Raw genomic sequence first — 24924 nt, forward strand, 5'->3', positions numbered from 1 at the left:
GCGCCAGAGACGGCGGCCGGACCGGCGGCTCAACGCCACGCAACGCAACAACAATCCTACAACAGCTGGCGACAACAGCCACACACACACCCAAAAATGTCCTCATCCTTTAATCTTTTCCCCCTGCCCCGAGCTCTCCCAGAAGACGCTTCTCCTCCTTCAACGCTTCCTTGAATCAAACTGTCCCCCACCCCACCCCACCCCCCGCCTCCTCCTCCTCCTTGTGTAAAGCGCTGGTCGCATGCCGGGTGTCTAGCGGAGCTGTAGAGGGTGCTCTCCCCCTGCGGCCTCCTCAGGCCATGTAGATGAAGGTGTTGATGTCGGTCTCGTCCCGTTTGATGTACTTGTGCTCGATGAGCCACTCGATCTGCTCCTTGATCATCTTCTTCTGCGGCAGGAACATGTTCTTCAGGATCTCCACCAGCTCCGTCTGCAGCTGGGCGTTGCTGATTCTCTTCCTCATCTTCATGATCTGGATGATGGCCTCCTGGGGGACGGGGGGCAGACATAGGAGATGGCGGGGAGAGGAGGAGAGGAGATGGTGACGATCTCTGACTTCCCTTTGCTAACTGCTAAAATCGATCGCTTAGAGTTGGAACTTGGCATTTTCACAAGTTATTAATTAAAAATAAAATAAGGGGGAAAAACACCTTCCAGGATTTCAAAAGTAGAGTTATTTAGGTGATACATCTTGAGTTTTTATGATGGGTAAAAATAATTGTTTTGAATACTGCTACATTTGGAACTATTATACATATACACATTTATTCATCTAAAATGTCTCATACTATGTTAATGTCTATTTTTCAATACTCATATATATAAACTACTAACAAAAAGTTACGGATATTCGGCTTTCGGGTGAAATTTCAGGATGAATCTAAAATGCACTATAACCTTTACAGGTGAACTTTATTTGACCTTCTCCAAACCAGACCTCGCCATTGTAAGGCTTCAAACAGGATGTTCTCAGAGGGAAGTGGCCACTGAGCTTAGAGTGTCACAGAGTGTCATCAGCAGGTTGCAACAGAGATACAGAGAGACTGGAAGAGTCACAGAAAGGCATACCACCAGGCACAGACATCATCGTCTTGCACGGGTTAGGGAGCATTGACACCGGACGAGGGACCAGTGGGCCTCAGTGCTGTTCTCTGATGAAAGTCGATTCACGTTGAGCAGAAATGATGGAGAGCACTATGCATCGGCCACTGTTGTCACCAGACGAGCCTTTGGTGGTGGTGGTGTTACAGTGTGGGCAGGTGTGTCTAGTCAATACAGAACTGCCCTAAACTTTGTGAATGGGACAGTGACAAGCCCATACTACCTGAATAACATCATTAATCCAGTCATTGTGCCCCTGCATGAACAACACAGGCCTAATTTCATCTTCATGGACGACAATGCTCCAGCTCATGGAGGTGGCATCATTAGGGAACGGCTGCTGGAGAATGGGGCACCTCAAATGGAGTGGCCCGCACTTTCTCCAGACCTGAATCCCATAGAAAACCTATGGGATCAGCTGAGTCGCCCTGTAGAGGCTCGTAACTCTGTACCCCAGAACCTCAATGACCTGAGGGCCGCCCTTCAAGAAGAGTGGGGGGCCAGGCCTCAGCTGACAATAAGTCGACTTGTGAACAGCATGAGACGTCGTTGTCAAGCTGTAATTGATGCTCAAGGCCACATGACAAGTTATTGAGACATTGACATTTTTTGTTGTGGTAAACCCACCACTGTTGTTGGCTTTTGTTTCAATAAATTGTTTGAGATGAGGAAATCACCATTACATGCTTCTACTTAAATGCCCTACTTTCATGATATAAAATCACTGTAGCGTGAACTTTTTACATTTTCCTTAAATTTCACCCGAAAGCCAAATATCCCTAACTTTTTGTGAGTAGTGTATATACGATATAAAACAAACTCTCTCAAGAATCTCTCTGTCGTGTCTCCATACCTGAGTCCTTAATATCCTGAGTTGAACGATGCCCTCGTTCTCCTCCTCTCTCATTCGCTCCGTGGTCAGCTGCAGGCGACCAATCAGGTTGATCTTTCCTCGCTTCTGGACTTTAGTGTTTTTGCTGAAGGATGAAATAGAAAGAGCAATTTGATACAAAAAACACATTTCTAATTTCAAGTGTACACATTATCTGTTGTATGACTATACTTCTTATGTCAAATATTATTCATTCTGAGGGCCATACAAAGACTATTTTATGCAAAATCCCCCGAGCAACATTTTCCATGACTGGGTTTTTTGGGGGTATTTTTTCTACAAAGCTAAGGTTCTGTGTGGGAGCGTACATGAGAGAGAAGTCCTGGTTGACTGAAAAGAGGGTGCTGTCGGTGAAGTCTTTAGGAGAGCTGACCGAAGGCTCATAGGACAACACCTGTCTCTTCAGCTTAGGAAAAGCAACAAGCGACTGCAAAAACACAAAGAAATAATATGGAAAATAAAATAACAATTTAAATGTCATGCTGATTACGACAGCATGGTGTATGGTATACATCTTCAGATAGCTACCAACTCATAACTCCATCTGTATGTTTCTGTCTGTGTACAATCCCCATAAAGTATTCACATTTAGTCCCATGTGACTCGAAGGATGAGAATGTCTGGTGCCTTTTTGCTTACTTAATGAGTATGACTGTATTGTAAATATGCATTGTGTGTGAGTAACGCGTCTGGGCGTTCATGTGCGAGTGCGTGCATCGTGGTCGTTCCAGGTGCAGGATCTCACCCAGAGGGTGCGGCGCAGCTCTGCGTCCGGAAGCTCCGTGGCCAGCTTGAGGTTCTCAAAGCTGATCCTCTCTCTGGGCCGCTGGTTCCAGGCGAACAGCACCGCCAGCTGGAAGGTGGTGACCTCCAGGTCGTACTGCCCCACCTCGTTCTTGAAGGTGATCTGGGCGGAGAGGAAGGAGGGAGAGAAAGACGAGGGAGGGAGGATAACAACGATAAACAGAGACAAAAGGAGAAGAGAAAAAAAAGCGGAGAAGAAAGTCAGAGAAAAAGGGACACGGGAGGAGAAGTATAATCACCAGGAAGAATAAACTGTTACCATTAAATTACGAGTATTATTTATTGTTTGCAGGGTGCCGTCCTGTCTAAATCAGTGAGTTTCGCTCTGGTCACCAAAGAGCTATTCTCTTTAATACCCACAATGCCGTTGGACATGAGGTGGTGCCAGTGCAGTTTGCGTCCGCTGTGGTTCTTCTTGTAGAACTCCTCCACCTCGGGAATCAGATCCTCCAGCTCGGTGGGCAGAGACACAAACACCTTCTCGCTGCTGCGCGACCATGCCCCGGCGTTCAGGATCTTAATGTTCACGCTGTCCGCTGCAAATGGCCGGCAATGCAAAAAGATTAAAAGTGTCAAGCCAAAAGTCCCCAAAAATATATATAGCCAGTATATCTTCCATTTTTACATTTTGCATTTGTGTGCGCGTGTGTGTTTCCTCTTGTTTGAGTGCGTTTGTTCGTGTGTGTGCGTGTGCGTGTGTGTGTCTTACTTACCTGGCAGCGCCAGCTTGTTGTGTTTGTGAACCTCTTTGAAGACCTGGTTGAGATCCTCTGACACCTTGATGTCCTGGAACATCCTGGCCAGCTTGTTCACGTAGTCCGCCGGCATTCCTACTTCCTGCCGAGGGACAGCGCACGTCAGTTCTGGGAAAATGTATATTCACTGTGTTGAGGTGTGTGTGTGTCTGTGTTCAACTGACCCTGAGCCACTCCACCATGTTTTCCTCGATCTCGCTGTCTGCTGAGATGTCCAGGATCAGACGTCTGGTCAGATGGGCCTTGTGGTAGCGCATGAACACGTCCTTGTTCTGGACGTACTTCAACACCAACAGCTGCGAGGAAACAGGAGAAGACGAGACGAACGTGAAGAGTTGAGGATGTGATATGTGTGTGTGTGTGTGTGTGTGTGTGTGTGTGTGTGTGTGTGTGTGTGTGTGTGCGCGCGCGCAAGAAAACATCTCTTTCTAATTATCTGCACCTTATGAAGGACTGGTTATAAATCGTATCGTATTGTGTATAACATGATAAAAGTACAAGTGAAATGACATGCGTTTTTGGGGACACATCCTGATGCCCTCATGTTTTGCCCCTCACCACTTCCTTCAGTTTGAGCTCGATTTCCTCTGAGGTGAGTTTCTTGCTGAGGGGAGTCTTCCTCAGCAGCATGTCACAGTAGTTCGCCAGCAGCTCAGGACACTTAGACTCTGGCTGCGTTTTCAGACCCACACTGCGTAGTGACAAATATATACACCAAAAATAAATTCACATCATTTCATGCGGGTTTAAGGAGTAAACCTTCACACAGCCCGATGGAATAATTTTGGCAACATTCCCCGAATTATCCAAGTAGAAAGAGAATGCGTCCCGCTCACCCTTTCTGTTTCATGGGCAGCTCTAGCTTAAATATAGTGGCATCGTTGACGACAGCCTTGTATGCCTAGAAAAGGGGAGAATAAAATGTGTGAAAGTACAACTTTAAGTTAGGATAATTGGATAATTATTAGATACTATAATTACTGTGGTGTATAACTGTAATTCACTTATATATGAGTTTTGAGAATGATGATATGAGAATGACAATTCTGTATGATATGTATTGCTGGGTAGAGAGGGTTCCACGTTCAGTATATACTGACTGTTCTGCTTCTGAAGATGTTTGTGTAACTGAGCCTACAGTCGATCTTAATTAATGCGATGACAACTGAAATTAACTTTAAGTTAAAGGGTTCATTGAAGAGAAACACGATGCTTACCTTGTCCCTCGCTGTGAGGAAGCGAGGGTCGTCCTGAAACGCCTCCTTCACCAGTTTACTGAAGCGGTTAAACAGAGTCAACAGCTGCTCAACATATTTCTCAGAGTCCTGGACATAAAAGACAAACAAATATTTGAAAAATAAACAGACTCGTACAAACACAAAAATGTAAAAGGTCTGAATTATCGAGGTCAGTGTTTCCCAAAGTGTGGGCTGTAGCCACCTGGTGGGCCCTGAAGTTACTGCAGGTGGGCCACAATAAATTAAAACGATTTTAATTTTGTACCATTTTGTAATTAGGTTTGAAATTACCTTTAAATATTAATGATTAAATGTTTACACTTAAAAAAAGTTATCAGAACTAATAAAACAAAGCCATGGGATTTAAATAACGTGTTATTTATTTGACAGGTTTTTTGTTGTTGTTTGTAACCCTTATTTGTAAGCCTATTTTTACATTTGTTGCTTTACAAATTGTTTCATGTATGTGGATGGATAATTAATGTGCAGTGCATTGCCACAGGCCCACGTTCACATGGAATTGTTGTGTTTATAAAATAAAAAAATATATAAGGAAATACTTCATCTTAGTCTTGTGTATTGATAAGAGTTGTGATTGAAGGTTTGAGCAGGCGGCAGAAAATTTTCAGGTTTCAATTTGGGCCGTGGCATTCATAAGTTTGGGAATGGCTGATCTAGGCTATTGATATTTAAAGTATTGCATAATTATTAGTTAGGGAAAAGTCAAACCTAATTGCCCTATTGGCTTGCTAATTATTTATTCTGAGTGCTAGTAGGGATCCATGACCTATGGCGTAAGACCTCAGCATGTCCTAATTTTATATCAATACAGTGTACAATAAACCACAATATGAAACATCTTTCTGACCAGTAAATCAATGTCTCACTAGGGGTTTGACCTTAAATAACCATCGATAAGAAAATAGGAAATTGTCAGATATTTAGAAGAAGCACACCCGGGTTACCATAGAGATGTTGTACTGTAACCGTATGTGTGTGATCTATTTTGCGAAACAGGAAGTCTTTGTGTGGATAGGGCTGTGTGTGTTATTTGAAAAGCAAAGACGCCAGTATACTCGGAATATTAAATACTTTTTTTTTTTTTAACAAAAAAAAAGTGTTTAGAACAAGTGTGTGTGTGTGTGTGTGTGTGTGTGTGTGTGTTTGTGTGTGTGTGTGTGTGTGTGTACGTACAGTTGTAATAGTCTCTGCAGCAGCCACCATGTCTGCCAGTCCAGCATTGATGATGTGATCTTCCAGGTCCTTCAACATAGGCTCAATCCCATTAGGAACCTTGTCCATCAGGGAAAACATCAGATGCAGCTCTGCGTGGCAGGGGAAGAGGAAAAAGGGAGTTAGACAAACGGTAGGAGGAAAGGAATCTTTATGGAAAGGAATGTTGATTCTGAAATCCATTTTGTACGGCAAGTTGGTATATGAGTGTTTTTTTCTTTCAAACGATATAATGGGAAAAGTACCAGGATGACATAACATCCGGTGAAATAATCGTAGTATGTCAACACTGCACGCTACGCTGGCGATCGTATCCCACAATGCAGAGAAAAAAGGAAAACTATGGTCTAAACTTTTATCACTGGATGTGTGCAATACTTAACCAACCGTGAGTTATCAAACTCTCTTCAAGAAACCATTTTTTTGGATTTTCTTTATCACCAGCACGTGTTTTCTTTTTAATCTTATATCTGAGTTATGTCCTCTAACTCTGCCTAAAACACTGTGTGTTAGGTGGGGATACTCACTCTCCGTCTCATTGCGTTTGATCATTCCGGGGCATTCTGCTAGGATGGTCTCTTTGAATGAGGTCACCAGCGCATTCACACAACATTCCATAAGCTAGGACCATGTGCACACACAGATAGACACACGCAAAAACAACACACACACCTGAAATTATAGTGTATCAGAATTGCACATTTTCTGACATTACACATTTCTTAAGTCAGATCCACACTTTCTGCAATGAGTTACTCATCTTACGGATAAAACAAATGCAAAAATATTTCTGTTGAAATGTGGCGTAGTTTTCCGACCAATTGTTCCTTGCTTTAAAACGTGTCTGTCTTCCGGTTGTGCCTTGTTTAACAGTTTATTAAGTTGTGTTTTGCCGTGATGTCTTTACTTACTGCTTGTACAGAGTTGCATTCACGACATGTCTCCAGGTATCTAAGTGCTCTCTTCTCCTCCTCCCTCAGCTTGGCATCTGCCTGCAGACCCAAACAGACTGGAGTTAGGACGCACAGAAATAGAACAAATACACACAATCCTGCATGAAGATCCACAAATACAGACAGATACATCGACAAAGAAGACAAAAAGACAGCTACAGGCCAAAAGGAAACCAATCGACAAAAAAGGGAGAGTGATACAGAAGAACAGAATAAGAACTGAAATAGTATTGCATCATGGTAACGTACTCGGGCAGTGACCCCACTCTCCTCCCTAAAAACACTGAACTGCAGTAGTGTCTCGGCCGCTGGAATTACTTAACTTAACAGTTAAAAGTTAAACACGTATTTAATCTCATGTTGGTAACTGTTACGTACATATTTCATGTAGTTCTGGACGCCGTTCTGCTGCAGGTAGGACGGCGCCTGCGTTCTGTAGAACCTCTCTGTGGAGTCCAGGTAGGCCTTCTCAAAGTTATCCCTGTAGATCTGCAGCTTGTCTTCTGGGTTAGAGCACAGGTTAACTACAGAGAGCGAGAGAGAGAGAGAGCGCGAGAGAGAGAGAGCGAGAGAGCGAGAGAGAGGACACCGACATTAAGAGAGGCATTACAACTTCAAGTAGGGATGGCAGTTTGAGGTCAATGTTTGAATATTCTAGGAGAATATTTAAACAATATTCGATTAACCTAATGTTGCTGCCAAATTGGGTCGCTTCCCTTTTCTACCCATGACGTTACATTCTACTTTCATGTCATGGCTTTATTTCATCAATTGATCTTCCCATAATGCATCCTGGTGCCATCTTCTAAACGACAGGTAAACGACACACGCACACCCGGCAATTCACATGATGTAGAAGAAAATGTGATTCATCAGACCAGGCCACCTTCTTCCATTGCTCCATGGTCCAGTTCTGACGCTCACGTACCCTTTGTAGGTGCTTTCAGTGGTGCACCACTGAAATGGACACACAGCATGGACACTCTGACCAGTCTGCAGCTACACAGCCCCATACACAGCAAGCTGTGATGCACTGTGTGTTCTGACACCTTTCTATCATAGCAGCATTCTATGGGATCAGACCAGACGGGCTAGACTTCGCTCCCCACGTGCATCAATGAGCCTTGGGCGTCTACGATCCCGTCGCCGGTTCACCGGTTGTCCTTCCTTGGACCACTTTTGGTAGGTACTAACCACTGCATACCAGGAACACCCCACAAGACACTTCACTTGCTGCCTAATACATCCCTAATATATATAATATATACCATCAATGTGTGATGGTGTCGCTAACCGTAGGATTCTCTGACTCCTATCACCAGCTGAGAGTCAAAGGCCTCCCCCAGCCTCTCGGCATGCACCAGCTTCATGGCACTGTCCTGCAGACGGCTTTTTATATTGGAGAAGATGGACTCGTTCCACGTGTCCAACATCAACTGGGGAGGGAGAGAAAATAAACTTTACTTTATTTACACTGTTAGACTTGACTTCAACTATTTGTGTTCCTGTTCAATTGGTTTGAAATATTTTGAGGGAAAACCTCTTCATTCCTACTTGTTTCCCCTCCAGAGCTCCTTTCACATCTTTCTCCCCGCTTTGCATCTGTCACTGTCCCTCCTTTAAAACTCTGTGTCTCCATTTTTTCCTTGCACGCAATATTATGCCCAAAATGAACTGATCAAAGTTATTTTGAACTGACGGAAATAGTTTAATGTGTAATTACACTATTATAGGCACAAGCATTATAAGATGCATCTGGTCCCATACAGAGATTTAGTTACATGTTGTCATTTAAGCTGCAGTACACGTAATGCAATTTTCCAATTTACCTCAAGGTCACCTGTTTATTTCTCTTGTTCTGGTTTTGTCACCTTGTTATGTTGACATCTATTTCTTACTTATAAGCCATCTCTCTATCCAGCTCTATCCTTCTCCCTCTCATCCCTCTCTCCCTCACTCGCTCTTCCCCCTCCCGCCCTCACCTTGCGTACGATGCTGTCCTCCACGTTGGTCTTCTTGTTGCTGCCCTGCTTGCCCATCAGCGTGATCTCCAGCTGGCAGAAAGGTTTGGGCAGGATGTCGCACTGGGTGAAGAACTTCCTCCATTCTACAATGTAAGCCTTCAGCAGTGCCGTGTCATCCTGGTGACTCAGCACCCGCTGCCGTGGCAACACACAAGACATCATCAGCATGTTGCTATTACACACTTTACTGAAAACAGAATTTTTCATATCAATAGTATAATTTTTATTTTCTAAAGAAAAACCCAAGAGACCTTTTTAGTTATAAGCCCCCAAAACACAACGGTAAATAAATAAAAACACAAATGGGTTACATATGAGATAATGTAAGTACAAGTTCAAGTTCAAGAGACAATATAAATGATCAAACTCACAGCCTGTGCTTGTTTGATGAAGTCTAAGATGTCTTCTTTGAGAGCTTGGTGGATCTTGGCAGGCCCTTTGTCGTCCCATAGACACACTGCGTGGACATCTCTGGAAGACAGCGTAATAAACGGTACTATAAAATATGAAATAGCACTTATCTCGCATCACAAATGTGATGCTTCTTTCACATGTATAATGTAAGATTCCATATGGACTGGGGCTGAGATTTACTAAAATAAAACCAAATAGATCTTGACCTCATAAAGCATTCTAAATTTTTTATTAAATATTAAAGAATAATATTGACCCACTACAATGTCTTCATATAGCACTGACATTGCCAGAGTGTTCTTCAGTTCCTCTCCTGCTCAACAAAACAAAAACGGGCATTCAATGTTCGACTGGAGCCATACTAAATAATCTGTAATGAGACAATCATACAGTCACTATTACTATTTGTTATTTAAGTGAGTGCTGAAAGCATGGGCCAATGTGCCTATCAAATTACATATGAGAAACAAGCATACTGTACATCTGCTGTATTATCCCGCAAACACAAATTAAAACCTGTCTCGAAGCCAAGCCAAATAACAAAAATACACCCTGACCCAACCCAATCCAGCCAGATCTAACAAAAGGCTTGACTACATATTTACTCTGTTGTGTTGGGGCTACTGAATCATAACACAGGTTAAATCAGATCTATGGCCATCTCTTCCAAATGTGCATCGGAAAATGTTTGACACTAGACAGTGGTCCAATTATTGTGTAACATTAAAAAATGACTTGACAGCTGAAATGACAATTATTTTATAATTAATTTGGACCGTTAGGCATCCTGTTAACTGTGCAATATCTAAATGTTTTCATGGCTGACATGAAACTCAACAATGGGCCAAGGTACTCTTTCCAGTACAAGTTAACTGTGCAACACTAGTGTGGTGTGAAAGCAGAGAGAGAGGAATACAGGAGGACAGAATGGGGGGGGCGGGGGGGCTTACGAGAACAAGTCGAACCACTGTTGCTTAGTGACGGCCTCCTGTCTGAGCAGCTTGAGAACGATGGGCCGCATCAAGTCCCACTTGTCCTCAAACTGCAGGGACCCCTTGTTCTTGAAAGAGACAGAGAAAGGGAGAGAGACAGAGGCAGAGACAATTATCAAGAGAGAAGTATTTGACAGAAGAAAAGATGTAAAGATGGAGTTAGCAAGCGGAAGTAATTTGAGATAAGGTGAGTAAGTCAGAGTCGAGTGGGGAAGAGAGAGGGAGGACGGATAGTGGGATGCGTGGGATGGGAGAGGAGGAGAGGGAAAGAAAAAGGCAGATAAAAGAAGCATGGGCAGCAATATAGTTTTATAGAGTGGGTCAGTAGCGAAAGAATGGGAAGTCGAAGGAGAAGTGAGACAGATTGACAGGGTAGACAAAGCAAAAACGGGAGAGGGGGACGGGAGAAATTAGGAAAAGGAAAGATATGAACGTCATGTAATTTTCTTTTTTAGGAACCACGAGCAGGGTCTGCCACAGTCATAAACAGTTTCAGTTTCTCGTTTAAGGCCACACATGGTTCCATTCAAGGGCCAAATAATTCACATTTTTTTCCATCAGTTACCAGAATATATGTTTGCTCTTGCACTAGGTTCTTTCACAACACCACTTTGAACCTGGGTGCACCCAAGCCAGTTTAATTCCAAGGATAAAGGCAGCATAAACTTTTTTATTTTACTGTGATGACTACTATAAGCAAGGAAATTATTTCATCCGGTCTCAGCCGCAAGTGTATGTGATTTTGTTCATTTGTGTGTGTTACGGGGGACACACACTTCTTGTTTAGGGCCAGCCCTGAACACTGCGGCCTATCCTGACTGGCTAAGGCTGAGGGAATAATGCCCTCTATGTTCCTGCCAAACAACACTGTACATCCATACCCGATCTCCACGTTAAATTAAAACACAATAATATAGACAGAGCGTTTAGTGACCAAGTTATAGTGTGATTGGGTTGTGTTTGTCCTCTTTTCTTTGAAGGTGTTCATTTAGATATATGTTCTGTCCTTGTATTTAATAAATCAGCTGTTAGTGTGACAACTGCCCCGCCCCCCTCTCAGACAGCTGATTTATTGAATAGACGCTAGCTTAGATTCTAGCAGTTGTCCAACAGGCTAATTATCCCGCTGGCTGTCGAAAGCTTGTCACTATCTTAGGAGCAAAATTCACTGGCAACTTCTCGGGCCGCTTTCTGGGGACCACGAGCGTATTCCACTCGTAAATAAAACCCATAACGACCAGGGAAGCCCGGGCTGTTCAGCAGACTCCTTCAGAGAGAGGAGGTGCGTTTGCCGGCTGCACTAGCTTGTCATAGGGCCATACCACTGGATGTAGCGTTAGCTTCGGAAGGTTCCTTAAAGTACACTTGATCTGTCCCCGAACCCCCTGTGAGATATGTAATAAATACGACCCCAAGTGCATTCCCTCGGCGGAATTAATGCCGATAACGGGCCGCAACGCGATTAAATTCACACACCACATCCGTGGTAAATGCCATAGGTTTAACAGCTTCTTACCTTTAACAAATTAGACGTCGCCATGTTTCCTCAACTTCTCACTTCTCGTAATCTCGCGAGAAAAGACGCCGCCGCCGGATCCAAGGTGGTGATGCTGCGTTAAACTAATCCCGGAATTTAGAGACACCCAACCTCCTACTAGGGAAACCGGACCGGGCGGTGGTACATTCATTCAAATCGGAATTCACGTCAGAATTTCTGGGCAGATCGCTCTCGTCCCACTTTGGCTGAGAGGGCAGAGCTGAAGAAACAAAAAAAAACCCCACACAATTCCTGCTGGCGTCCGTGTTTTAACCGAGCAGAGGCCATTTCAGTTTGAAAATGGGATCCACGGACGCGGATTGGCGATCTCCGAGGTGCACTGGAATGCAGCACGATATCATCAGTGCCCGCCATAAAGGGGCCCAACTGCCCTTCAGTGTCAAAGTAGCAGCGGTCACACACATCGATCTGACTTTCTTGATCATTGGCCGATGACGGCGTTCTACGAACTCAACCGGGTCGCTGGGGGCCACACACCTCCGCGTCCGCCGTAATATGACGTCATCAGGGTCCCGTGTCACGTGGACCCCCCACCTCTGGTTGGTCCAGATGCTTGGTGGTTATTATAACGCCATGGGAACGAGGAGTTTCAAGCGCTTCCTGAAAGAGTGAACTAAAAGGCACATAAAGGTACGGATCAGAATTATTTTGCCACCAGAATTAATAGTAATACAAATGCTTTATAGTAACGCAAACCTGCAGTAAAAAAAACAGCAAAGGTGTTTGTTACATATACATTCAGTGGGGAATATATTTCAAAATTTACAATACTTGACTGATAGTATTCTGTTATTTTACAGCCCTGCAAGTTGTCTTGGTAGTGTCATTCTCATCACAGTCATCAGAACCCTGATAAAACACTGTTTTACTCAAATAAATAAATACTTTGTGGCTTAACATTTAACCAAACCTTTGCTGATGAAGGCAAATAATGCAGCACTAAAAACAGAACATTTTTGTTGCTGAGGAAACATCGCAATTCCTTTCACTGGGGGCACGGACCACAGTTTGGGACCCCCTGGTCTATAACCTTCAGTTCTGCATTGAGGCAATCTCTTTACGTTTTTTCGGTTGACAAAATGACTGCTTTCAATTACTTGCAGAATTGAAATTAAAATGAAATTATTATTATTATTATTATTATTATTATTATTATTTAATACAATCACCCCTCAAATTTAAATCAAAGTTACTGCTTTTAACTTTCACTTATCACTCAGTTAAAATTACTTTTACATTCCTGCAGCTTTTATTTTTATAAACAATTGTATTCATGATGATTTCCAGCAGATCCCCCAGCCCTAAGAGTGAAACTCCAAGGGATCCTCTCATCATCATCATCATCATCATCATCATCATCATCATCATCATCATCATCCTCTCGTCATTATCATCATCATCATCATCATCATCCCCATCACTTAATCTTATCAACCAGTCTGTCCATTCTACATTTACTTATCTACACACACTGAGCCAAGGAGTGATCTTCGCCCTCCCACGACTGTTAATCATTCAGCCCGGGTTGGTCCTACTGGAAGAGTTCGAATCCAGGACCAGAGCACCAGGGACAGGGCACCATGGTGGACAAACAGCCGGGGGAAGCATCGAGGGAACCGGATAATAACAACAATGAACACACCAGGCTCATCGGGAGGATCAGGAAGTTCAAAATGAGGGAGCTGCTCACTTGGTGAGTTCCACACACACACATCATCAACTGCATGGGGCCTCGTTCTGGATTCCCTGTATATACCAAAAAAAACCTACTATTTGCATTTAACTTATTTTGTCTAAATATATTGACTTCAAAATGACTTAAGGTATTGTTAAGTTGTGAGTTGATCTTAAATGTACTAAAATTATTTGTCATATCCAGTGCCCTGATATAACAGTCTATAATTCATAAAGTACAATTGAATGTTTTTCCTGCAAATGATGCTCATGCAGATCCCGAACTAGAATTTACAATAAAATACAGTAATTTACAAGGACATGGAGCTGGGGAGTCATTGATGAGCAATCCTAAATCAATAGTTTGATAGATGCAGTGACTGATTAAAAAACAAAACAATAAGTAGAGCAAAAAGTATAGATATTTGACATGTAGTGGCAGGAAAATTTGAAATTCTACAAATGTGAAGATACTGAAAGATAACACTAAATATATTACTATTTCCTGAAAGCATGTGATCCGCCATTTCCCTCCCCAAATTTTCTATGATCTGATTATGCTTCTGGATTACTTTTGTTCTTGTGATCAATTAAAGCTGTATGAGATTAGTGTTATCCTGTTAGTGGTGAACCAGCCCTGCTGCATAACAAAACATGAGCATAAAGACATAAAGGCCCACTGTGTCTTATTTTTAAACCCATCATGCTGTTAGTTTGTTTTGGAAAAATAATAATTGTAGTTTTCACCGTTTTACGCATACCAGTGAACAAACCCCCGGTCCCCCTACTCCCTGGCCATTGTGGGGTATTTAAATATGTTTATGAAAAAGGTCCCTTACACATTACATATCCTGGAAAAAGTCTGCACATGATCAGCAGGAGGTGAGGTCATGTCCCTCTTAACAGCTGTATAATTATCTACTCTTTAACTCTTTAACATTGAGCACTAACTAAAGTGCTCAATGTTTATTTTTTATCCGGGTCTCATTTCCAAAGTTATAACCATAGCAATCATCCACAGAGTTCTACACCTGCATAAATCGTACGTAACAATAACGTCCCAGGGAGTGGAGCCTCATTCGGCCTCGACAGATGTGTCTCTACTGAGTTCCAAACTTGAATCCGATGCTGTGTCGTACGGCAGGCAGCTGGCGAAGACGCTGGCCATGGGTCAGGGTCTGGCGGCTCTGATCTGCGGGACGGCCATCACGTCCCAGTACCTGGCCTCCGACTTCAACGTCAACACCCCCATGCTGCAGAGCTTCATGAACTACGCCCTGCTGTGCTCCACCTACACCATCATGCTGCTCTTCAGAAGGGGTACAGTACATTCCGTTTGTAAAGGTTAGGCAGTGGTGGAGCACTAAGAACAAAAGTACAAAAATAAAAAAAGTATATATATTGAAATGTAGTATTATATAGTATTAAATAATTGTATATAGTATTAAACATTAAATATAAATCCAGATATTTTTTCAAAAGCCTGTGAAATTGAATACACGTGTACTTTGTTACTTTTCACAACTGTGATTGGGCTGTACTTCTTAATTGATTATCATAATTAATGAGGGCAATAGTAGGAGTGGTTATTATATTATAGCTTCATATTAATGACGCCATAACATGATGACATGACATGTACATGGAATTTAAATATTAGCTCAAGTTTACTTAAAGTACATCTGTAGGCCGGTAATTAAGACATCAAATGAATTAATTAAATAAATAGGCCTGTTAAGATTAATTATTGAAATGAGTTACTCTTCTATTTCTATATTACTTCTTCTATTACTGTTATCACGTGGGGACTTACGAGAACAAGGCATGTTAAACTTGTCAGTGCATGATTAAAGCGTGTCGAAAGATAAGAGATAAGATGCATTTTACTGTGGCTGCACCAAGCACTTATAAACAATACATGAAACCAGTGACAGCACACGCACGCACGCACGCACGCACGCACGCACGCACGCACACACACACACACACACACACACACACACACACACACAGCATCAGCAAAGTATGTGAAATGTTATATACCATTAAGCCTACAGTAACACACAGTTGCATACCAGTCATATCACATGAGCTGTAGTGACTGTGCACCACCACACACAAAACAAGGAATCTACTGTGTAGTAATTATTTGATGAAAAGACAAATAAAGTGAAACATTGTTCAACAAGTTATCTGACAGTGGAAACCAGCTATAATGAGTTAACCATGCACTTGGAATCAACTTAGGAAAACCACGCGCCAATTAATTTACGAATAATGAATTTGAGGGGTATCCCCCTTTAAAACACAGGGGATGGCAATTTGTTTCAGGTTCTAAAGAGCAGGTGGTGGAAGTACTTCCTGGTGGGGCTGGTGGACGTGGAAGCCAACTACACTGTGGTCAAAGCCTACCAGTACACCACCCTGACCAGCATACAGGTTGGAGAACCACCAGTGTGTGTGTGTGTGTGTGTGTGTGGGCATCAATACAGTCAGAGATAGATGGGTATTTTATTCAGTGCATGTTTAATGTGTCTGTGGTCATAGAATGTAGAGTATTCCGTATTGTTTTATCTTTCAGTGTGTTTCTATGTCTGTGAATCTTTAAGAATGTTCGTAAGATCAGTGAACTGAATTGACCAGGTTCTGGTTCTGGTTCTGGTTCTGGTTGTGACGGTGCCTCCAGCTGCTGGACTGCTTTGTGATCCCCATCCTGATGGGGCTGTCCTGGTGGGTTCTGAAGACGCGCTTCAGGCCGGTCCACTACGTGGCCGTCTGCGTCTGCCTCCTGGGCGTCGGGGCCATGGTCGGGGCTGACATCCTGGCCGGGCGGGACCAAGGATCCAGTAAGGAGCTCCGTTCCGTCGCCCCAATCAACCAACCGGTGCTTTGTTTACATATTCAAGCGCGCACTCATGCACGCACGCACGAACAATGAATATCTGTCATTCTATTGGCTATATTCCTTCGCTCACATGCTTACTTATTTTAATTAGGTAGTAGAATGGTAGTAGAATTTAATTATGTAGTAGAATGGTAGTAGAATTTAATTAGGTAGTAGAATGGTAGTAGAATTTAATTAGGTAGTAGAATGGTAGTAGAATGTGTGCGTAGCACAGAAGATGCATTTCCACATTGTGATAGTGGATGGTTGAACTATTGGGTCTATTGTCTTCTCGCTGGTCCTCCAGCACTTTCTCCCTCATATCTCTCCTCAAATTTTCTGCTTGCTGCCGAGATTCAAACGGAAGTTCTATTGTTTTCTATGTTTCTAATGAGTCTGGAAATGGGGAACAGAACCCTCCGTCTCCTCTCATGCTTCTGTTCTCCTTTTGGTCTCTCCACCCCCATCCTGGTGCTGTGGTCTCAGTTTAGGCTATTTGCTCCGCGTGAACACGTCTCTCCAGCCGCAGCACCTCCCCTCACCTAGTTTCTTCTCCTCTCAGCCTCTAACATCCTGCTGGGAGACGGTTTGGTGCTGGTCAGCGCCACGCTGTATGCCGTGTCCAACGTGTGTCAGGAGTACACGGTGAAGAACCTGAGCAGGGAGGAGTTCCTGGGCATGGTGGGCCTGTTCGGAACCATCATCAGCACCGTACAGATGTAGGTTTGTGTGCGGCCGTGTGCTTTTCGCTCTCGTGATCCATTTGAATGAGAAAAAACAAGTAATTCTACTCACGTTACTTTTAATTGAACCTTTTGGGTGTCCCCTGGCAAACATCCTTCTTGGGGGGGTACATGGACCTTTACCGCATTAAAAAATAGAATAAAGTACAAGAAAATAAAGTGCAAGAAAATAGAATGCAATGTGTGGCTATGGTTCGAAGTAAATTTTTTTGTTCTCCACAGGGTTATTCTGGAGCGTCATGAAATAAATATTATCAAGTGGAGCTGGCAAGTAGGTCAGTGCCTCTGAATACAAGAGAGTTTTTGTAAAAGCCAAGGGCTGGGGTTTAGTTTCCCAGCAGATCAAGGGCTATGGCTGCAACTGACTTTTCCTTCCTTGCATGTTTGGCCCATTTGTTACTTCTCTTTTGTGTATGCATTTCACATAAAAAGTATATAATTTTAATATGTACTGTATATGAATGTGACACGAATGTATTAACAATTCTCTTTCTACAATTTTGTTTTTTCTCTACTTCAGGGAATCATTCACAAATAATATGCATCTCTATAGATTTATGCCCTTCAAGGCTGAATTTCTTTAAAGTTGTTATGTGAAAAAGCATTAAAACAACATGTAATATACAAAGCAACTGTGCTATATTGTCAAGTTGTTGATTTTCCTTCTTTTCTAAACTGCGTTGGGAAAAGCCTGTGACTTAGTTCCTCCAAGATTCTGGCCTAGCTTATCTGATTGCTCTTTATTGGAACCGTAATGTTATCTTTAAAAGCGACAGTCTCTAATACCTCTAAAAGTTTAATTCAGTTTAAATTTGACATGTATGTTTAGAGCATCACAGCAAATTTCAAGTGTTAAGGGTTTATTGGCTTCCTGCGCTCCAGACGAACCTTCCACAATCTAGGTCATATGAATCTAGTTAAAAGACAGGACTCATGTTGGTGTTGTGCAATCATGTTTCTTTCCTTCTCGGGCTCACCCCTTCCCGTCCTTCCCACTCCTCCTTCAGGTCTGCTGTTTTCGGGCTACGCCCTGTGCATGTTCCTCCTGTACAGCTGCATGCCCATCGTGGTGAAGCTGACCAGCGCCACCTCGGTCAACCTCTCGCTCCTCACCGCCGACCTCTTCAGCCTCTTCTGCGGCCTCTTCCTCTTCCACTACAGCGTGAGTGCAGGCACTTGCACGTGTCCACACCAATGCATGTACATGTGTTTACACGTGTGTACAACCACATGAAAACAACACGGCTCATGGGCATGTGGGATGGATTCAAAGAGGTGTGATCCTTGACACATGCCAACATGTGCACACAGCGACAGAGACAGACGAACAAATGGGATTACCTGGAAGGAATTCTAATTCTAACATCATATCATAATATCATTTCTATTTTGTGCTTTGCTGAAACCTCACAATGTTCACCCTAAAAAACATATTGCACCAAATACATCAGCAAGTATAATTTCCATTTCCATTCTTTCACTTCATTATTTTAATTTTTTCCAAATTCAATGTCACACTGACTATGTAGAGTAGTTCATTCATTAACAGGGTAGTCTGGCTACTGTTAACGACTGCATCTCAGAGTTAAAGTGTAATGATCTCAAGGTTAAGCAGCCAGTCTGAGAATTTTAAAGCACAAAGATTAGTTTGGAATTGTAAAAAAAAAAAAAAAAAATTTTTAAGTCTTACAATCGCATATTTTCTCTCAATAAACCAATGATGTCAGGTAAGCAGTTTTATGAAGTAGCTTCATTGTTTTTACAATTGTATTCTAGTCTTATTGTCACTAAAAGTCTGTGACAATATCTTGAAATTAGACAGTTTACTCTGTACTACTTGATTCAAGATGAAGTTTGATATTGGACTATGTTTGGAAAACGGCAATATTTCTGGTAGATCGGTCCATTGAAAAGCCCCTTTTTTGCAATATATTATGAAGTATTAAATGTAGTAGTACTGTTTTTAAACAACAATTTATTGTAAACAATTGACTGCAAATGCTGATTATAAATTAATTGATATGAATTAATTGGTCTTCCCCCGTTTGCCCGTGCGTCAGTTCTCAGCGCTGTACCTGGTCTCGCTGGTCGTCATTCTCATTGGCTTCATCACCTTCAACGCCGTGCCGACGCCCTCCGACCCTTCACCCTCCGCGTCCTCTGCCTCCGTCAGCTGGGAGGAAGGTTGCTACGACAACCCTGTCGCCGTCACCGACGACGACGTCCACGACCTGGAGGTGATCTTGACGACCTCGGCCAAGGAGGGAGGAGGAGAACGGGGGGAGGGAGTGAAGGCGAAGGGACTAAAAAAGGAGGAAGAGAATGGCAGGAGAGAAGGAAGAGTGGCGTCTCGGAGCCCTGGACGAGGGATGGCGGCGGCTGGGAAAGCTCCTGCTGTCAGACACAGTACTAAGATGTGAGCTGGAGTCAGCGGGCTTCTCCCTAAAAAACAAATTATTAAGTTGGAAGCCAAATATCACTAAGATATCAAAACGGCTCCCAGCGAGTGGACGCCTGCTGTGGCAGCGCTCCGTACTTTGAACTTTTGATTGTGCCTGTTTGTTACTCATCCCAGGTTTTTTTTATTTTTTTATTTTAATTGTCACTTTGTCGAGAATGTCTAATCTAATCTAAACAAGACAAAACAAAACAAAATACAAAGCACACTTTAGTGATTGTGTATGGCTCATGATGCATCTGTCACTGCATGCATTATTGTGATATATAATCTTGTTTTCTGTCCAGGACGGCTGTTCTCATTCTTTGTTTTGGAAATTGTTTGATTAGATCTTACAATTTTAATAAAATTCTTTAAAGTGCCAAGCTCGAAGATTTTCATTTAATTAATGTCTGTGCAGTCACTATCACCAAATGAGGTAACACAAAGGCGATTGAGCTTGTGGCCCACTGATGAACGCCCTTTCATTTGCAGTATTCTGAGTATTAAGAACCAGGTGTCTGTGGCGACTTTCCCGCCATGCACTCAAATCATAAGCGGCGCAGTTAGTGACGTGTTTTCCATCACCCAGCAGTGACCAACTACCAACTGACTAACGTTACACAGGCGACACAGTTTGGATCTGTGTCTCTGGGAAGTGAGGTCCAACCCCTGCAACACACCTGCAATTACTGACTTTCGCCATAGGGGCCGCCAAAAACAACGAAACGGAAATCTTCAAGATTTGCACTTTAAGCATAAGTTATTAAGTTATAAGCATATGTTCGTGCGAGAACTTCACATCTTTTTTAACAAGGCTTGAAATGTATTTTGTGCCTCCCTTTAAACTGTTCAGAATTATTATGGAGTTAAATTCACCACCAAAATATGTATCAAACAATGTATACATAGAAATACAATCCAGCGGAAAATCTGCCCGGTTTATTCAGATTATGACCAAATAAAAATTGATACACATTGCATTTATTTATTAATTTAGTCAACACCAAATTAATCCCCTCTCTCTTGAACAACATTCTGCAGAATATCTACAACACTCCCTATGGTTCTTGATTATACTCTCATGCGCCGTGGAGGAATTCTGCCTCAGTCCTCCATGCAGAACTGCTTTGTGACTGCTGTGGGTTTTGAACATCATTTCAGGTGCTGCCACAGCATCTGAACGGAGCTACTCTGCTATGGATTCCATTCTTGCCTGGTCATTTTTGTCATGGTGGACTCATGAAGACCAATTTAAATGAAGGCAGGACTGATGTGCAGGTCTTTGGATGCTCTTTTAAAGTTCTTGGAGACTTCCCAGATCTCTTTACACCAAATTTTGGTCACAACTGCTAATATCTGTTGCTGTCTAATGTAAAAAAATATACAAAGATCAGGAGGTAAATACTCTAGCATGGCAATACATGTTATGGTACTATTGATATAAAAATAAAGTTGATAGACAAAATAATTTGACAAAGTTAAGTCAGACCCCTTAAGAATTCAAAAATATCAACTGCTTATTTAGCTTTCAGCACACAAACATAGGAGTAAGACTTCTTAGCACAGTATTTCGGTAAACATGGCTGTGTTTTTTCAAAAACGATATAATGATATAATAACTTTAATGAATAAACTATAGAGACAACCAAACTGAGCCACAGAGCAGCGCAGCCAAATTCTGCACTGCTTGATTGTTTTCCATTATATTATGCATAGTTATAATTTAGCATTTTCCTGTTATGTTTTAACATTTTATCACAACTCAAATATTTGGCCTCTTCTGGAATTCTTACATCATAATGGCCAAAATGGACTCCTTCTCATCTCTCACCCTCACCCTAAATCCCCTCACATTATTTTAGTTTCAGACGCTTCCTGCGATATCAGCGGTCGAACCTCATCAGCCTCCGTCTCCGAACTTCCTCCTCAGGGAGGTTGAAACCGTACTGTGGAGGAGCTCTGCTCTGGCTGGAGCCTGCAGGGAAAGAATAGCTGTGTCATTATTATCATTACTTTATGATTATTTACATGTAAAATTAAGATTTTGCCTAATTTCTGATTCATTCGATAGCCACATTTAAGTTCAAATTTATACTGCACAGACGGTCTGTGTGTAATGTTTTGAGGTGGCTCTAGAGTGAATGAAAATGAAACCAAAAATTGTATGTGAGGTTGCATGGACAATGATGGATATATAGGTGCGAAACATTGTACACCTCTTCAATTTAAACAATGAAGTTACTATCTATTGTGTTTTATGATGAATTACTTACAAATTGAATATTTTCCAAAATAGTTCAAACTGAAACACTGGTACTTTCGGATATTCAACATGCAGTATTTGATTTAACATTGCCGGTTCATTCTGTCTCATACCTCTCTCGTTCAGGCTGTTCCTGATGGCTCTCTCATACTGTTCATCCTCCGTCAGTCCTGCTGAGTAGTCTGCTCTGTGGTCTGTTGAGTAGCGTCCTCTACTGCCACTGTACCCTACACACACAATAATATTTGTGATTCCACCAAGAATTAAGGATTTATCAAGAATCCTACCCCTGATTAAAAGGGAGCAGAAACAAATTGATGTTAAATACTGAACCTGAAGAGTAGTAGTATGTGTTTGGCTGTGAATATCTGTTTGACGTCACAATTCCTGCAGGCAACAAAAAGAGAGATATACAAATAACCACTTTCAATGTCTCTAGACCGAGAGTGTAGCACAGGTACACGCACGCACGCGCGCACGCGCGCACACACACACACACACACACACCTGCACATATCTTCATGATGGACTTCAGTGGTCCAGCGGTGTAGAGCAGACCCACCAGGATTCCAGCCAAATGGCCAATCAATGACGTCCTGCAGGGAACAGCGTAGAGGCACTTTACAAACTTCATCCAAAACACCGACACATACGACAAGACGACTGTGTGCCAGGGACCAGCACTAGCACGGTTAGACCTCCTCAAGACTCCATCACATGGGATGAAGTAACGTCTGTTTTTGATTGTTTTTTGGACGTGGGGAACATCTTGGATCCTTGGCGGGATTCCGTTTCTGATTGTTCACTCACCCAGGAGATGTGATGTGGATCAACACTAGCTCCACCCAGCTGGCGTAGCGGTTTGCCACAGGGAAGCCCATCACATAGGTCACACCCCCTGGGTGATAGTAGTTACTGAGAACCTTCAGGGCAAACAGAACTCCTAAAACACAATGGTTTGACTGAATGTAAATAATATTACCAATGTTAATAACAACATTAATAACTGACACAAATAGAGAGTATATTAAGGACGGCAGAAATTTAAAGGGGAAAAAAGTTATGTCTGAAAATACAAGATGTGTCACGATTTTCTAATATGCATTTTATCTATCAAGCTTTATTGTTCAACCATGTGAACAAGAATCTTTAAGAGAATATGTTATTGGAATATTCAACATACATACATATTGAAGCAAACCTGTCTAGGTTGTACCTGAGAAGCCCACGGCACACTGCATGCTATATGATGGGTCCTGGGTGAGCTCTGTAAGCCCTGCCTCCAGCCCCAGATAGACCAATCCAGTGAGCAGAGAGAAGACCGACAGCAGATAGACGAACCAGGCTCCTCCCAGTTTTTGCTCCAGGCGGATGCCCTTCCACAGGAAGGACACCATGTTGAAATAGAGGTGCCAGTCATCAACGTGGTGCAGCGGGGACAGGAACAGGCGACGCCAGTCACGTTGCCAATAAGCTGTCTGGACACTCACACAGGCCTCGCAGAAGGGAGCATGAAATGTATGTTAATGAACCACAAAGCAATCAACACAGTGCATACCTATGAACGTGATGCAAAATTGCTTAACAGGTCATCCTACAGATCTGGAAAGATTAAAGATGTATACAGCACACTTGAACATGTTTTTGAACTGTAAACTCTACTGAAACACATTCATTCAGATCACAATCTTAGAGATATCCGGGAGGCTTAGAACACCATCTACTTGTTGAAATCAGCATGAAACAAGCATGTAGATAGGAAGTTGATGTAGTCATTTGTGTTTAACAAAAATGTAAAAGGTGGGCAGTCCAATCCCCACCAACCACCATGCAGTTGGAAACCTTACTCATTTTCAAACTTTTCTGAAAGAACACACATAGTGTATTACCCTCATCAGTGGCGCAGCAGGGACCATGTAGAGGTACACGTTGAGCCCCAGGATGGCCAGGGTCACAGGGGGTATGTTGTCCAGACCCACCTGGAAGATCTGGGAGGCCAGGAGCAGCATGCCCAGTTGGGAGCCCCTGTGACGGGCCCTCATGATGGACGCAGCCTGGTGAAGAGGGAAAACAACAATGATAAAAATGATAATAGAACAAACAGAATGCAGAGGGATGTCTGGTTCATAATGTTACCTTCTGATCCCAAGTGGGTGCAATGCATCAAACCATTCGTCATCTTATTTTGTATATATCATAAAGTGGGCATGACAGAGATCATGGAGGGATGGTGTCAAAATTCCAACATATGCAATAAAATAAATACGAATTCTACCGTAAATATATACAATCAATACACAAATCTGTATCAAAATCCCTTAAAAGCCCATAAAAAAAAACAAGGAACCCAAAACATATTTCTGGACTGAGAACTAAGATTATGTTCCTCTTTTTTATTTTTTACTTATTTAACAATCAGTTTGTATTCATCTGTTTCCAATTTAATACGTGTGACACAGAACCTCTTCCAATAACAATCCACTAAAATGGACCAAGGTAGTTCCTTACCTCTGGTTTGCTTTTAGTGAGCGCGTCTACTTTTGCTGTCCGGAATTTTCCTCAATCTGAGCATTCACAGACCCGAAGGAGACACTTTATTCTACTTTATTCCTCTTTGCTCCTATTTATTCCACTTCGTTCTCCCTCTTCACCCCACGTCGTCTTGGCACCTTTCGGGACATTTCGTCAGTCGAACTGCTGTGCGTTGTATGGCGTCGTGTCACGTGATCATAACAAAGTGACGTGTGGCGCATGCGCGCTGCGGTTCGCATTGAGAAACGAGAGAATGAGAATTGTTTTTGTCAATTTGACAATTAATCTTTTAGATAATTTTTTTTTTTTTTGACGGTCCTTAGTAAAGGTATGCATTCAACGCTGCCTGTTAACAATTACTTCTAGTATTTAATGCCTGACGCAGAGATACCGATGGACATTGGGAAACATTGCATGTTTAACG

At 42.5% G+C, this 24924-nt stretch overlaps 3 protein-coding genes across 3 annotated transcripts; 1 reads left to right on the top strand and 2 right to left on the bottom strand.

The window, feature by feature from the left end:
• Window positions 1–292: 292 nt before the first annotated feature.
• LOC307234855 (cullin-5) lies at window positions 293–11946 on the bottom strand (the record flags this gene model as incomplete). Its single annotated transcript, XM_080006719.1, has 19 exons — window positions 293–487; window positions 1955–2078; window positions 2302–2420; window positions 2739–2900; window positions 3158–3333; window positions 3511–3634; window positions 3717–3848; window positions 4111–4243; window positions 4389–4453; window positions 4770–4877; window positions 5985–6115; window positions 6551–6644; window positions 6935–7015; window positions 7355–7500; window positions 8271–8412; window positions 8959–9135; window positions 9372–9471; window positions 10365–10474; window positions 11923–11946. The coding sequence occupies 19 exons, from the start codon at window positions 11944–11946 to the stop codon at window positions 293–295; spliced, it is 2343 nt and encodes a 780-aa protein (XP_079862845.1).
• A 1506-nt stretch (window positions 11947–13452) lies between these two features.
• On the top strand, window positions 13453–19918 carry LOC307235225 (solute carrier family 35 member F2-like). The gene is made up of 8 exons (XM_080007254.1): window positions 13453–13657; window positions 14783–14958; window positions 15950–16077; window positions 16325–16484; window positions 17085–17241; window positions 17488–17540; window positions 18273–18427; window positions 19326–19918. The coding sequence occupies exons 1-8, from the start codon at window positions 13545–13547 to the stop codon at window positions 19683–19685; spliced, it is 1302 nt and encodes a 433-aa protein (XP_079863380.1). The 5' UTR covers window positions 13453–13544; the 3' UTR covers window positions 19686–19918.
• A 706-nt stretch (window positions 19919–20624) lies between these two features.
• rhbdd1 (rhomboid domain containing 1) lies at window positions 20625–24651 on the bottom strand. The gene is made up of 8 exons (XM_080006348.1): window positions 24477–24651; window positions 23858–24022; window positions 23185–23464; window positions 22779–22911; window positions 22476–22564; window positions 22302–22355; window positions 22082–22195; window positions 20625–21680 (listed from the first exon to the last, which is right to left on the bottom strand). The coding sequence occupies exons 2-8, from the start codon at window positions 24008–24010 to the stop codon at window positions 21589–21591; spliced, it is 915 nt and encodes a 304-aa protein (XP_079862474.1). The 5' UTR covers window positions 24011–24022; window positions 24477–24651; the 3' UTR covers window positions 20625–21588.
• Window positions 24652–24924: the final 273 nt, after the last annotated feature.

Source organism: Zeus faber (genome assembly GCF_960531495.2).
Source record: "Zeus faber genome assembly, chromosome: 9".
Lineage (NCBI taxonomy): Eukaryota > Metazoa > Chordata > Actinopteri > Zeiformes > Zeidae > Zeus > Zeus faber.